Source organism: Eulemur rufifrons, chromosome 7 (assembly GCF_041146395.1).
Source record: "Eulemur rufifrons isolate Redbay chromosome 7, OSU_ERuf_1, whole genome shotgun sequence".
Taxonomy (NCBI): domain Eukaryota; kingdom Metazoa; phylum Chordata; class Mammalia; order Primates; family Lemuridae; genus Eulemur; species Eulemur rufifrons.
In genome coordinates this window covers 114,321,253-114,337,166 of record NC_090989.1, presented here as the reverse complement: position 1 = coordinate 114,337,166, position 15,914 = coordinate 114,321,253, and the positions used below count along the sequence as shown (strand labels likewise).

At 41.4% G+C, this 15,914-nt stretch overlaps 1 protein-coding gene across 1 annotated transcript in view; it reads right to left on the bottom strand.

Moving 5' to 3' along the window:
• Nucleotides 1–14,658, bottom strand: part of PCOLCE2 (procollagen C-endopeptidase enhancer 2) — a 67,562-nt gene extending 52,904 nt beyond the window's left edge. The window contains exons 1-2 of the mRNA XM_069473138.1: nucleotides 14,401–14,658; nucleotides 13,320–13,428 (exon numbers count right to left, since the gene is read on the bottom strand). Coding sequence (XP_069329239.1) covers nucleotides 13,320–13,428; nucleotides 14,401–14,483 — 192 coding nt within the window. The 5' untranslated portion in view covers nucleotides 14,484–14,658. The remainder of the gene's footprint in view (nucleotides 1–13,319; nucleotides 13,429–14,400) is intronic.
• Between the last annotated feature and the right edge of the window lie 1,256 nt (nucleotides 14,659–15,914).

The window sequence follows — 15,914 nt, the reverse complement described above, 5'->3', positions numbered from 1 at the left end:
TCTATCATCGTGGTCCACTGGGCCCTGCAGGGTCTGCCTGACTCCTCCCTCCACGACCTCAGCTTCTTCTACCCTCCCCTTTGTTCACTCCACAGGCCTCTTTGCTGCTCCTAGTACACCCCGGACCTCTAAAGCTCCTCAAGGGTGAGAGTCTCTGTCCGCCTGCTTCACTGATGTATCCCACGGGCCTAGAATGGTAGGTGCTCAGTGAATATTTGCTCCACAAGGCAGATAAAATAATCTCATCGACCCCCATACCCACAGCCTTCCTTATTGCATCCACAATAGGTGCTGTACCTTCTATCTTCATCATAGCTCACAAAATAATCCCTAAGTGAAAAAAGAAATTAGCCTCCGCTGGCCTGGCTCTGCAACACAGAACTACCATGTCTGCTTCCCTCACACACTTGCTTTACTCAGCCAGGGCCAAGTACCATCATGAACAGGATGACAAATTTTATTTTTTATATAAAAATTATGGCCTAAATGCAATGAAATACTTAAAACTTATGTACATTACTAAAGGTGACTTTACCTAATGTTACAAATGCTAATGCAACATTCAATTCTACAAATGTTAGAATTATGGTATAATCTCATCGCTATCATTCAATCTTACATTACTTACATTTTCATAAGCATTTATTGACTCTAAAAGAACATGTTTTTCTTAAAGTTAACTAGCCAATAATATAATATGCTCTCTTAATTCATATTAACTATTAATCCATTTCTCTGTGTAGCTATTTGCAAGTTCAACCCCAAATGGTTTTATATATAAAATTAACATCTTTCAAAGTTAACATTAATATTGCAGCATTGTACTATTGCATATACAAGAAGTATAATATATATTTTTACTTCAACTGAGTAGTGGAATGTAGACAGAAAGCCTACGACAGCTTTGTTCATGATGCTTCTGGAATGTCCACCTATAATTGAAAGTGAATATTCAGAAACTGACATTAAACACAAACAGCATGCTGCTTTGTTCATGTCACCGATGTTGTTACACTGACTGACTGATGGTTACTCAATACAATCATACCGTGAGTGATAATGCAGAAACCCGGGGATGGAACTCAACTCGAGACATAGCAAGGAAGGACATAGGAAGAGAGCATCTCTTTCAACTGTAGAATTCTGTGGACTATGAAAATTTATAAGTATCCTTTCTCCAGAGATCTTTGAAAACAAATCAACACTTTTCTGCAGAAATCTATTCTTTAGATCTGTAGTCCCCAACCCCCAGGCCATGGATCATACCTGTCTGTGGCCTGTTAGGACCGGGCCACACAGGAGGAGCAGAGCGGTGGTGAGCCAGCCAAGCTCCATCTGTATTTATAGCTGCTCCTCATCACTCACATCACCACCACCTGAGCTCTGCCTCCTGTGAGATCAGTCACTGTCTACAATCACCCCCACACGGGACTGTCTAGTTGCAGGAAAACAAGCTCAGGGATTCCACTGATTCTGCATTATGGTGAGTTGTGTAATTATTTCATTATATATTACAATGTAATAATAGAAATAAAGTGCACAATAAATGTAATGTGCTTGAATCATCCTGAAACCACCCCCCAACCATGGAAAAACTATCTTCCATGAAACTAGTCCCTGGTGACAAAAGGTTGGGGACTGCTGCTTTAGATGGATGCAGTAGTGGACTTATTCATTCTTTCACTCAACTACTATTACATGTGTCAAGCATTATATCACTGGGACAATAGACAACTAAAACAAGGGCCTTGTCCTCAAGAACTTTACAGTTTAGTAGGGGAGACAGAGTAGTAAATAGATGAATATAATACAGTGCAATCAGTGTTACAGTCAAGACACCCCCTGAATGCTATGGGAACACAGAGGAAGTGGATGACCAGTCCATATTGGGGGATAGAGAGGTAGTCTGGCAAACTGTCTGATAATTCCCTTCTGACTTAATAATTCTATAATTTATTTATATTTCAAGAAATATAGTTTTGTTATTTCCTGATGTATATAGTTAAGATGTATAGGGAATAATAAAACAATATATGCATAGCTATGATTTATAGAGATAAACTGATATATCTAAGATTTGTGTGAAATAAAATAACTTCATTATGAAATAATAAAAACAAGTACATTAGGCATCTCTTGGAGTAGCTGCCTGGCTCCTGATGATTCTCTTGTTTAAAAAATATATATGTATCTTCAAACAATACATGTTTAGTTAACCATTAAAGAACAATGGCTCAAGTTCCCAACAGCTGATAACTGTGCTAGCATCCTCTTCAAAATGCCAGTTGTTTTGGAGCATCAAAACATCTCCGGGGACTTCTACGTAGGCCCACAAAGCAGTCTGGCTTACTAGTGAGTGTTCATCCTGTCTTTCCTCTCTTCTGGAAACCAGTCTGGCAGTTCCTCAACAAGCTAAACATAGAATTAGCACATGATCCAGCAGTTCTACTCCTGGGTATATACCCAAAGGAATTGAAAGTACCAATGTTCACAACAGCATTATTCAAAATACTCAAAATAGCCAAAAGGTAGAAACAACCCAAGTGTCCATCAACAGATGAATGTATAAACAAAATGTCCCTGCTGATGGAAGTATCCTGCAGGTCCCCAAAACAGGCCCATGCAGAGGAAGTCTCTGTTTCCAGGGTGCTATTTCCTGATGTTCCCTCCACCCCATAAATGTTGCCAAGAGTTGTGAATGGGTGTGATGAAAACAGCTTCCTTCCAACTCTGCACCACACTGTGTCACCTGGAACCCAGGGCAACATTACTCACAAAAACAGACCGGTCAGCTCCTCCCTGTCCACAACCACAAAGCATCTCTCAAAAGTCAAAAACCCAAACAAATCAAAAAAAAGCAGCAAAGAAACAAACCAAACCTACCACCCTCACCACAGGAGCTAACCTTGATCCACGAGCAAGGCCTTTCCATTCATAAACAGCCAGGACACATCATGGTCTCTACTAACAATGGATGAGAAGCCTCAGAAACGCTATTTAATGCCACGTTGTAAATCCTCTGCACCCGGAGCAGAGGTGACCTCATAGTTTCTCCAAGAACCACCAGTGGATAGATGCTTTGCATCATCCAGGTTTCAGCTCGAATGCCACCTCATCAGTGTCACTTGCTTGCATTCCCTCGTTTTATTGTCTTCATGGTACTTATTCCTGCCCTATTTTATTGTTTCTCTCCAGCTTCCAGAACATAAGCACCACTGGTGGAGGGACCTTCACTACTAAATCCCCAGAATACAAAACAGGGCCTGACACACAATAAGTGTTCAATAAATATTTCGTGAATGCACAGTAATTATTTTTTGAGTATTTACCATGTGCTAGGCACTGTTCTTAATGCCACATGTGTAATAATTAATTTAATTCCCAAAGAAATCCTATGAGGTAAGGAGTATTATTATCCATATTTTATAGATGAAGAAACTGAGGGACAGGGAGATCAAGTAAGAAGTCACAAATCATCAGCTAGTAAGTAATCGCTTTGGTAATGATTAAAACAATAGTGAGGCCGGGCGCGGTGGCTCACGCCTGTAATCCTAGCACTCTGGGAGGCCGAGGCGGGTGGATCGCTCAAGGTCAGGAGTTCGAGACCAGCCTGAGCAATGAGCGAGACCTCGTCTCTACTAAAAATAGAAAGAAATTATCTGGCCAACTAAAATATATATAGAAAAAAAAAATTAGCCAGGCATGGTGGCGCATGCCTGTAGTCCCAGCTACTGGGGAGGCTGAGGCAGTAGGATTGCTTAAGCCCAGGCGTTTGAGGTTGCTGTGAGCTAGGCTGACACCACGGCACTCACTCTAGCCTGGGCAACAAAGCGACACTCTGTCTCAAAAAAAACAAACAAAAAAAAAAAAAAAAACAATAGTGAACTCTTTTTTCTTATGGTCTGTGGGTCACTGGTCTTAGCTGGATGGTTCCGGCTTTGAATTCTCCCACGTGATTACTATCAGTTAGTAGCTGGGGCTTGAGTCTTCCGAAGGCTTAGCTGGACTAGCCCTTCAAAATGACTTCTTCACTCACTTGTCTGGTACCTCAGCTGGGAAGACTGGACCACCCAGGGGCTGCCTGAGCATCTCTCTCTCTCTCTCTGCACAAAGCCTCTCTACACAGTAGGCTGTGCTTTCTCGTAGCACAGTGGTCCTTACGAGGCAGCTAGCTCTCCCCAAGTGCACATTTTAAGAGACAAAGGAAGAAGATGACAGATTTCTTGTGCCCTCACCCCAGAAGTCACATAGTGGCACCTCTGCCCCATCCCATTTGCTCCACAGGGCCAGCTACCAGAAAAAGGAGGTGTGGTGATTGAAAGGCCATCTTTGGAGACTCACCACCACGGTAGTGGAGCTGGTATTTGAACCTAGGCAGTCTGGCTCCAGAAACTACACTTCTAGTAACTACACTCTTAACCACTATATCACGGTGTGTCTATTAGGAATAAATAAATAAATTCTTTACATAATTTGTATAATTAGAAGGGTCTATTCTGGTGATTTGGGACTCCAAAGATAAATTAAAGTCTCTGTCTCTAAAGACAGAAAATTATTTGCAATTTTCTGACAATCCTTTCTCTGCTTCTAAACACCCTAGTTTCAAAAGTCAACGAGAACACTGAGTTGGTGCTGGGGTGGGATGTGGCTGGTTGAAGTAGGGAAGGTTTGGAAATGCTTCTGTGGACAAAGTCCATGATCTTATGAAAGATCATATTTTAAATGAAGAAAGGACATAGTGAGTAGGAATGGGTATTTCCAATGGGAAGGCGCCATGCCCCAAAGGGATTACCATCCAGCTTGAAACAAGTTGGCCTGTAGACAAGTTCTACACAAACACCACACTTTAATGCCTTATTACAGCCTTGGAAAAGAGGTTAAAAAAATGATCAACATCACCACCATTTATAGAGCGCCTGCTTCTACCAAGCCCTGTGCCAAGGGCCTTTCATCTCCTGCCTCCTTCAATCCTCACATCAACCTTACACGGCAGGCTTGACCATTATATCTGGGATAACAACTTCAGAAAGTTCCAAAAACTTCATCACATACCTAGTAAATGCCTGGACAGGGATTTGAATCCACCTCGGTATGACTCTCAAATGCCCATTCTTCTAGTCACTGAGCAATGCCACACACACAACCCTCCACCGTGATTCCTGTCACCCTGTGCCATTGTTATTTGTTTCTGGGACATAACAACTAGCGACAGCTTCCTAACCTCCCCAAGCCCCATTCAGCAATTTGATTTTCCAATGACTGCAGTCTCTGTGCCTATCCAGCACCCAATCTCTGGTAGGTACTTCACAAACAGTTTTAATGAACGAATGAATTACAGTTTCTTCAAAGGAGCTCAGCTGTAGCCCAGGGATTTCAGAAGGTCTGGGTCTAGGAATCATTTCTAGGAGCACTTAGCAGCAATGACGTTGTCACTGGCTCCCCCCATGCCTCCTTTCTTGTCAGCTGGGTCCATGTAACAGCCCATCTCTGACTAAATGGTCTTTCCCTCCTTTACATTTTGGAAAACACTATTTTATTATATGCAGTGCTTAGGGGTGTCTTGGGGGGTGAGGTGGTAAAATAAAGGTGATATTTAGTGGCAGGGCTTGTCCTTTGGGCAGGTTTAATTCCAACTCCCCACTTCTCTGTGGGTGTTTGATTTATTTTTGGATGTTTATATTGGTTTTCCAAAGACTTGCCACACTGACTCTCATGATCTAACAAATAATGTATCAGAAGAAAACACTTCTTTTCTCCCGAGTTCCTAGAGTAGGAAATTCAAGAGTGCTGCTGCCACTGTTGATAAAGCTGTTAAATTATAAGGTGCAACTGTATAAACTGAGGGTAGTGATTTTTTGTAGGATCAAGGAACAACAATCCATACATATAACATTTCCCTGTGCAAGGAACACGGGACAGCAACTATCCACAGGAGCACTTTCCTAACTCTAAGCAAAACAATGTAGGAAAAAAAAAAAACAACTCTTGGAATTAGGAGCCCTCTAAATGCTCCCCTGGTCTCCAGCATTAAGCAAGCAACAAATCAGACCATTCCTTTTTCTACTGTCCATACCTGATAGATTTTAAGGAATTTGCAAATTTATGGTATAATTCTAATTTGCCCATAATTTCACATCATAAATTGAACTCTGGAGGTAGACAAGTGATGTAAAAGTAATTTCATCAGTCTTTTAAATAATATATTCTTAAAAATCCTTTCTAGGTGTTTTACTTCTATTAAACTCCTCAATTTACACTGTTTCTAAAAAATGTGTTATCTTCATATTCTATTATTATAGTGATATTTCAGGAAAGAATGACTTTTTTGGTCGTGAATATATTAATTAAAAAATATCCAATGAAGACTTCATTTTCATGTGTTCTCGTTTTCCTCTCTACTCATTAAATCCTAAGACATCTGCCTGAACACAGCACTAAAAATACAAGCAGTACAAATAAGCATATTTATAATACATCAGGTTTTCAATCAATAAAAACACAGTCGATTTCCATGTGAAAGAGCAAAGGAAAAGAAAACAAAAACAAGCAACAGAAGCCCTCAAAAATAAGCAGAAAACTAAACAAATTCAGAAAAATTAGACTGAGGCCCAGTGGGAAAATGTCACCTACAGTACTTGCTTACTTATTTAGGATTTATATTTGCCTTGCTTCCCAGAAGGATTTAAGGCAACAAGGAAAAGTTTTTAATCCTTCTAGTGTCTTATCAACTGAAATCTAATTAGAACAGTTTATATATCATAAGAATCATAAAGTTTCTGAATTATACTCTCTGGATTAAAAAACAAACAAAAACCACTGTGCTCTTATCCCATTCATATGATATTGGATATGAAAAAATTCTCTGTAAATTATACTCATTTTTCCTACCTTTGAATATAAATAATATTAACTCAAGCACTGGGTTAAATTACTATTCAGGCAGCTGAAATAATGAGCCTACTACAACAAATGCATATGTACTGTTTTGTTTTTTTAAAACCTATAGTTAAGATTGGAATTTAAGTCTCTATATAATTCTAAATCCTACATACAGTTCAAAGCCAGGAAATATATGTTTAAAGCCAAAATTCCATTCCCCTATCTGTCCTGCTGTGGTTATGCCAGGCAAATAATAGTTACAGTAATTTTAGAACCCCTTGCTATAGCCTTAAGTATAATTAAACAACTTAAACGTTGAGTTCCTGCCTAAATTCCCCATTTGTTTTCTCAAATTATATACCTAGCCCTGATATTACTAGAACATCACTGTATGTCTCAATTTTCACGCAGCCCCATCCCCACCACTGCTGAATTTCTTCCCATAAAGCCATATAAAAGTTATTGAGAAGACATAAATCCCAATCACATTTTTAATCTACTAGTTCTTTAAACTGAATGTGAAGACCATTTAAATTTAATCAGGCTTCTGGAGGATGGATTCAGTATGATGACTTTAACATACATAAGTTACAAAATTACCCCCGAGGCAATGGTACAGGAATGCCTTTACATAATTGTTAGGTATATTTGGAATTATTAAGGCACACGTTAAATAGTCCTGTGAAGTCAAACAAAGCCTTACAGAGGACACAGTAACAATTTCTCAGTCTTAGAGTAGCACAGATGTAAAATAGGTCATAACATCTTTTATTCTTTGCATGGGATGATAATTTTTATCTTTAATAATCTAAGAGCTTCAGTAATTTTTAAAAGTGAAAATCAGCCTTATTCCAAATTATCAATACTTAAAACTACCGTGAGCATCATAATTCACTCACATAACTGTTGTTGAGTCTCTTGTCTAACTACTCCCCACCAGATTATAAACTCCCTGAGGACAGAAATGATGCCTTATTTTTTTACCCCCAGGGCCCAACCTAATGCCTACTGCACAGTAGGTGCTCAACTGATGTTGGTGAATGTTTATTTATTGGATAAATAGGTACATAAGAGTGTAATTGTATCACTGAGTTATAAAATTTTGTGCTAGTCTTTTCATATCATTTACAAGTATGATGATATTAGGTAAGGTACAAATTCTTTAGATCTCAGTTTCCCCACTTATGAAATGAGCGTACTAATGTCCATGCTACCAATCTCACAGAATTGGATGCAAATGAAATAAAATGATTCAATATATTTGAAGGTATGCTAAAAACCATATACAGTATTATTAGTTTAGTTCTATGATTTCTATAACAAGTATACAGTCATGTGTTGCTTAACTATGGAGAGACATTCTAAGAAATGCTTTGTTAGGTGATTTCATCCTTGTTGCAAACATTATAGAGTGCAATTACACAAACCCAGGTGGGATAGCCTAAAACCCACCTGAGTTCTATGGCATGGCCTATCGATCCTAGGCTACAAACATGTATGGCATGTTCTGTAATGAATACCATAGGTCACTGTCACACAGTTGTAAGTATTTATGTATCCAAACATAGAAAAGGTACAGTAAAACTATGGTAATATAATCTTATGGAACTGCTGTTGTATATGCTGTCATCCTTGACCAAAACATTGTTATGCAACACATGACGTATTTACTTCCAGCTGGATAGAAAAAATAGGTAGTTATCAAAATGGTAACATCTGCATTACCAGGAGAATCTGAAGATCTTTCTACATAAGATAACTTATCCTTTTTTTACTTCGGCATGAAGTAGCTAAACAAGGAAAAATTTGCCACATACTTTTAGCTTAAATGGGACTGACTCTACCTACTGCCACATTCTCCTCCCATTTCTGGCAAACGTCTGTGACTCTCTGACCCTCCCACAGTATTTACTTCACAGCTAAAAGGATAAAAAGTTGTTTTCTGGTTGGACCCCCAGTACTAAATTTTAAAGTGCTCAAACGTTTGCTGATTTTTCCCAAGTAAGATTTATGCTGAAAAGAATGACTGAAACCTTAAATTGGTTTATTTCAGTACCTTTAAAATCTTTGGGGGAATAAAGAGGGGATTATAAATAATAAATTAAAAACCTTGTAATTTCCATAATGATTTATAACAATAGGACCACATATGTGGATTACATCATTTTAAAAACTGATTTGTAAATTATTTGCAGCTTTAAATCTAAGAACAAAATCATTTCACCAGTCTCTGCATACCAATTGCTATTTTGGTTAGATAATAACAGCAACTGCCTTACACATTTAGATGTGATATTTGGTTTTATGTTTGGGAACCTATTTAGATTAATAATTCTTATATACCTGTTCAAGGAGAGTTCCCAGAAGGTTCCAGGCTTTAAGTTTCCTCTAATTTGCAGTTGCTGTAAACAAAGGTCCAGCTGGTTCTACTTGGCCATCCATACCATATGTAGCCCAAGTCAAACTCTGGATGGAGTTGCTTTCACAAGGTATTATTTTGCTATTGTGCCTATTTTTTATTTTAAAAAATATTTATATCAAATCATCAATATGTAGCTCTAATTCTATTACAGGAATTATAAAATGAACAAGTTATGGGTAAAAATATCAAGGAGAAGAACTATTGGTGATTTGCCAAGTTTGCAATGAATTTATAATGAAACCGTTAATGGAAAGATGATCTTTATGTGAGGGGTGCCAGTGGAGCAAGAACGCAAGGTGCCTGGTGGGGTTTATCTCACTTCCCACTTGCAGCCTCAGGAGCACATCCTAGCGGGCAGCTCCCCTGCTTTCATCGCCTCTGAAGTCATCTGTGTGTCTCCAGCACCTGGCACCATGCCTGGTGGGCTTTTCTAAACATTTCTTGCCCTATGTAGCAGTGAACTACATCACATTGGCTGTGTTTTTTTTCAAAATGGTCCACTCTCCCTACTTCCTTTAAAGATCTCAGAGATGTTACCGTCTCCTGCACAGAATCTTGTCCTGCAGGAGAACCACTGTAACAGAGGGGTCCAAATGGTCAGATATCAACATTTGGAGTTTCGTTTCTTGCTGCACAGCTTGGTACAGGTGGAGCTACTGCTTCTCCTCCTTAAATCAATTAGGGCGACTTTTGCCTCATCCCAATCCTGTTGTTCTTCCAAGCCTGCTTAGAAGAAGGCTGGTCACCATTTTCCAAAGGATTATACATACCTTACCTGTCATCACACTCAACATCCCCATATGTGAGGACTAGGGTGTTTTATGCAGATGTTCCTTAGGTTACAGTCCCAAAAATCAACTCCTGCAGGAAACTAAGAAACTCTCAACCCCATCATGGATCACAAAATATTTAACTATTTTGTAATACTCAAATTCTCTATGATTTAGTCTCTAGTTATACATTTTTGAGAACATACTCTGCAAAATTAATTAGTAAAACCTAAAACTAGTGGAGGTCACCAAGAGCTGGTGGCCAAAAAGATAAAGCTGAGTCAAGAGGCTTGAGTTCCAGTCACAGATCCAACAACTGTGGAGAACAAATATCAACTTCCCTATTTGCAAAGCAGCACGGAGCACCTTTGTCTGCAACCTGTCTTTACATAAGTAAAATTAACACCAAAAATTCTCTAGAACAGCATTTTCCAAAGAAACTTTTGGTCATGATGGAAATATTCATATTATCTGTTGTCCAGTAGGGTAGCCACTATCCACATGTGGCTATCAAGCACTGGAAATGTGGCTGGTATGACTGAGGAACTAATTTTTTTTTTTTTCCTTAGGATAAGTTTTTGCTTTGTCACCCAGGCTAGAATGCAGGCTCACCATCATAGCTCACTGCAGTGTTGAACTCCTGGGCTCAAACAATCCTCCTGCCTCAGCCTCCCAAGTAGCTAGAATCGTAGGTGTGAGCCACCATGCCCAAACAATAATTTAAATTTAAACCGCCAATATAGACAGTGTATTGGACAGTACAGCTAAGAAATTGCTACATAAATTTTAAAGTACTTTAATATAAGGACAAATCTTAATTTCCAACCTGCAGGCTGTACTTCCAAACCAGAAAGTCTAATACGATTGGCCAGAGAGTTTGGTTGTGACAACTGGCATTCACCTTTCTTAAAGCATACAAACATTAAAGTCAGACTTTTCCCCATTCTCCCATTGGTAAGATATAGTTTAATGAAAACCATTTGGTGGTAAAAGCCACCTTTCTGGGACACATCTCCAATTTGGAAGAATGGAATGGGAGGCTACAGGAACTGAAGTTTGAGAGCCACTCTGAGACTTTTCCATGTCAAGCGAGTGGTCTCAATGATGTTTTAATGAAAGTGATATTAAATCACCCAAAGAGTGGTTTACTGACTGCAGGAGCAGGAAAATGGACAGGACCAATCCTGGGATTGGGATGCATCCCTGCTTTGGGATGGCCATTCATAGACTGCCTTAGACTAGAGCACAGCCCTGGCCACAGAGAGCACAGCCCTGTCTGGAACAGCAGCCAACCCAGAGTCTGGCACATCTGGGCTCTGAGCCGATGCCACCACACGCTAACTGCAGGCAGAGCTGCTGAGAGAACACCTTAGGCAGGAGACTCCACATTTCTTCATCTTCTTTGTTGCCACCCCTGTCCACTCCACCATATTCTGTCTCCTGGATGCCACAGCAGCTTCCTAGCTGGTCTCCCTGCTTCCACTCTTAACTCCCTATCGCTCGTCCTTTACACAGCAGCTGGAGGGACCTTTTAAAATCAGATAATCTCATTCCTCTGCTTAAGAGCCTCCAGTGGCTTCCTACTCAAACTTCAAACTCCTCACCATGGCCTACCGGGGCCTGCTCACCTTTGTCACTTCTCTTCCCAGTGTCCCCTTGCTCATTCAGTTCCAGCCACACTGATCTCCTTGCTTTGTTCTTCAGACAAATCAAGCTTCCTCCCCCATCTGGCAATGAGTTGCAGGGTTTTACATATACTATCTCATTTGGTCTTCACAGTAATCCTGAGTTTTAAAGAAAGTAAATCCTGGCCACACAGTTTATGAGAGATGAAATGAGAATTTGAACCCGGGAAGTCTGACTGCTGAGCTCATAGCCTTTACCTTTATGTTACACCCAGATGGATTATCCATCATACTCCCCTCTTCACCCACATGCACATGAGAATGAGGCAATTGGGCTTCTCCAGACGCAAACCCCTCCTTTATCGAGGAAAACCTTCACTGTACGCCCACACCAACACCAACTGCAATACCCAGAACACGTGGCCACCTGTGAATTTCTACATGTTAGGCACATGATGCTTCTCAGCCATTGATTTCTTGGATCATTTTAAATTTACATCCATTTAATTACAATTAAAACACAATTACAATAAGAAAGTGAAATAAGGCTCCCAACAAACATAAAAGGAACTTGACTTTATTTCTCTGTGGGAATGCTTCCTTGCAAAATAGGTTTTACTTTACGTAGAGTTGGGCTTACCAACTGTTCGATCAAGTCCATTTCTATAATTGTTCAGGCCTCAGCTTCCCCATCTATAAAATAGGGATAATGCTACTTTCTCACAGAGCGGTTTTGAGGATTCAGTGTGATTGTGCTTGCTAACTACTTGGCACGGTAAGCGCTAGTTTACACAGTCAGAGGTAGCTACTTTTAAAAATCATAATCTGTGGCTGGTACAATCTGACTGAATGAAGCTCTCAGTGAACCAATGTGCTCGGTTACCAAACAACTTCCCAACAACGAAAAAATGAAGATAACAGTCAGTGCTACACTGCCTGGAAAGATGACTCATTCTAGCAGACTCTAAATCCAGGCTTTTTTTTTTTTTTTTTTTAACTAGCTGTCTCTAAATCCAGCTTCTTAGCTTGACTCAGCATAATCTGTGCCATTACTAACCAGCATGGGCATTTTATTGGCCCTGGGTTGCTATTTAGGTCCCCCCTCCTCCTTACTGTTTTTCCCTATTCTTAGATTGCCTTGAGTGGTGGTTTCAATCCAGGGACATTAAGTAGTTTTGTTTTTTTTTGTTTTTTTCTTTTTCTTTTCCTAATGGGTATGGAGTAGTCAAAGCACTACCTTTGATCTTCTATTTCCCACTGGGAATTTATGAGGGTACAAACAACAAATAACTCCTAAAGGTCATTACAACAGGACTTTGACTGAAAAATTGCCTTAATTATGAATCTATAAAACTCAACTGAGTCTGGATGGGTTTTCAGAAACACATCTGCTTTAAGCATTTATTCCTTCAAGCATTATCTTGTGCTCTTTCTAATCGCTAACACAGGGCATGACTAGATCTATTAATGCAAATCTTCCAAATAGTTGAGGTAAATCCAACATTTCACTATTTTAGGCATTTGCCTCTAACTCAAATCCTGACACCAGAGGGAAAAGGTGGCAGCCTCCCACTGTTTCCAACATCCACTTCCAGGAGAATATCTTTTTAAAAAAATGCTTACTGTGATTTTCCAAGTACATTTGCTATTTGGAGGGTACACTCCAGGAAAACCTTCGCTGCCAATAAATCCAGACTCTCCAGTAAGAATGCCGCCACATGTGAAAACAGGTCTGGGAAAATAAAAGAGGAAAGGATATTAATTTGACACGTGGTCTAACAATCAAATGTCAACTTCAGAAAGGGGTAGCATATTAATATGGATAAAAGTTAACGTTGATTATAAAGGATCTGAAAGCTTGCTAGCTCTTAGATATTTAAATTACAGCCTGATAAAGCATTCAGTCCAGCTGCCATCTGTCTCCATCATAATAGCAGATAATGAAGTCCTCGACTTAGTGGTAAAGTCTTGTAGGAAAACGGTAAATGGATCAATTTAACTGGGGAGAGTGGGCGAGAAGATAACAGCCAGGCTGAGTGAGATGCATGGTTTTAAAGATAGACAAGCAATTGGTTAATATAAAAAAGTTATAAGTTCCCAGATTTGGAGAGATGCCCAGTTCTCCTCCCCTTTTCTGAAAATCATTGGCCATTGGCAGAGCCTTCCATGGAAAAGGGAGGCTGACTTTGATGGGGGTGGAAGAGGAGATGCCAAAGTTTGCCCTCGGTCGGGTCGGTCCTGAGGTAGGCGAAGAGTTAACTTTCCGGAGCGGCTCCCAGGGCGCCGCGCGACTTGACTTTTCCCCTAGGTTTACGTCTCCGGGCAAAGCCTCTCCCGGGAGGAAGACAGCGGTAAACCAGAGTCCACAGAGTTTGGGCCCTGGTGCTTCCCTCGGCCCCATAAACATTTGGGGAGAGGAGACACAAGTCAGATTAAGCCCCCGCCACGTGGTGGCCCGGCCAGCTACAGGGCCATACGGCAGGCGGGTCTGGGGGCGCAGGAGGGAGCCCTGCGGGCGGGCGCGCTCCTGAGGTCCCGGGCGGAGCCCACGAGGGGTGGCGGCCGCCTGCACCCCGGAGTGAGCGCAGGGCCCCGCGCTGGGGCACCCCGGCGCCCCGAAGCGGATCGAGTAAAGCAGCTGGCGAGGCTGCAGCGGCAGAGGCGGAAAGGAGGGAGGGAGGAAAGGAGGCAGGGGTCGCGTTACCTCTCCGGGGACTGCTGCCGCGAGAGCTGGGTGGCGGCGGCCAGCAGCAGGCAGAGCGGGGCCCAGGCGTTCGCGCCCCTCATGGCCAGTGTGGACGCTCGAGGCTCGCACCCCAGGGCGCCCGCGGGCACACACACCCCTTCGCACCCACCCAGGCTCACACCCCGACTCACACACTGGCATAAACACGGGCTCACACACCGGCCCGCGCTCCCTCTCTCTCGCACACACCACCGCGGGGCAGCCCAGGTAGCCGGGTGTGCGCGGCAGGCGGGGTGGGGGCGCTTTTAAAGGCGATTACGGTGCAGTCTGACTCGACGCTTAATTTCCCCTGAGGAGTTGCTCTGGCAGCCACAGGCCACTGCTGAATATCCCGTTTGTTCTCCGGCGGCAGGAGGGGCGGCTCCGAGGCCAGAGCCGCCTCCTCTCCTGGGGCGGGCGGGCGTCTCCTCCTTGCACCCCGGTACCCACGGCCCCTCTCACGTCCCGCCCGCAGGCACCGGGAGCAGGATGGGAAGGGGAGCCCGCTGAGAGTGGTACCCAAGCGGGTCCGGTTCCGAGGTCCACAGGCAATTCTCAGGGAGGGCTTCTTGGTTTGCTTTGGGCAATGTTTTTTTCCAGTTGCTTTTAAATAAAAAGTATTAGCGCGTGCTGGTTCCTGGAAAACCTGGGTTCCTTCTTTATTTGTCTCCTTCAAACACCCAAGATCCAAGGAAAGAAAGGGGGAAGTAAAAGAGAAATTCTATCATATTTAACTGCTGCTCTTACTCTCTCCCTTTAAACACACACACACACACACACACACACAATCTCAGTAAGGTTCTTTTCTGTTTTTACTGGTGTGTGAGAATGACATGACAAGGGAGGTGGTTTCTGTGTGGGGATTTAGACATGGGTTCTCAGGCAAGCGATTGGTGTGTGAGTTGTCATTAAATGTCAAATAATGAGGGCAGAACCAAACCATCAAATCTCACCATCCCATATGTTCTGAAAATGGTGTTTCTCTGCTGGCATCTCTCTGTTCTTAGAAGACCTTTTCCAACAATTTCTTTCTGTAGTATTGACAAGTTAAGATTTACAGAGAATTTGTTTTTCTGAGAAGAACAATTCTAGCCTTGTGGTATCAAGGTTTTCCTTTACTTAATTTATAGAAAAAGAATTTTAAACATTTATTTTATTAAGTGCTTCCCAATAATCGGGGATTAATAAAAGAATAACAAGAACAGAAGGGGTACATTGAGATTTTCAATAACCACACCACCCATGGGAGACATAACATAATTTTGACGTCTCATTTGTGTTGTTCCTTCTGTATTATTTTTACCATTCTAAGCAAAAAAAAAAAAAAAAAAGCATGAAAGTAGTGTTTATCAAGACTTCATTTCTAATAATGAGCTTATAATGTTAAGAACATAAACACTCCTGGCAAGGAAATAAGTAAAACTGGCTACAGGAAATAATCTTTTAGTAATGGTGGAAGCCAGGAGCCTGTACTAGAAACGAGAATTTCCCTG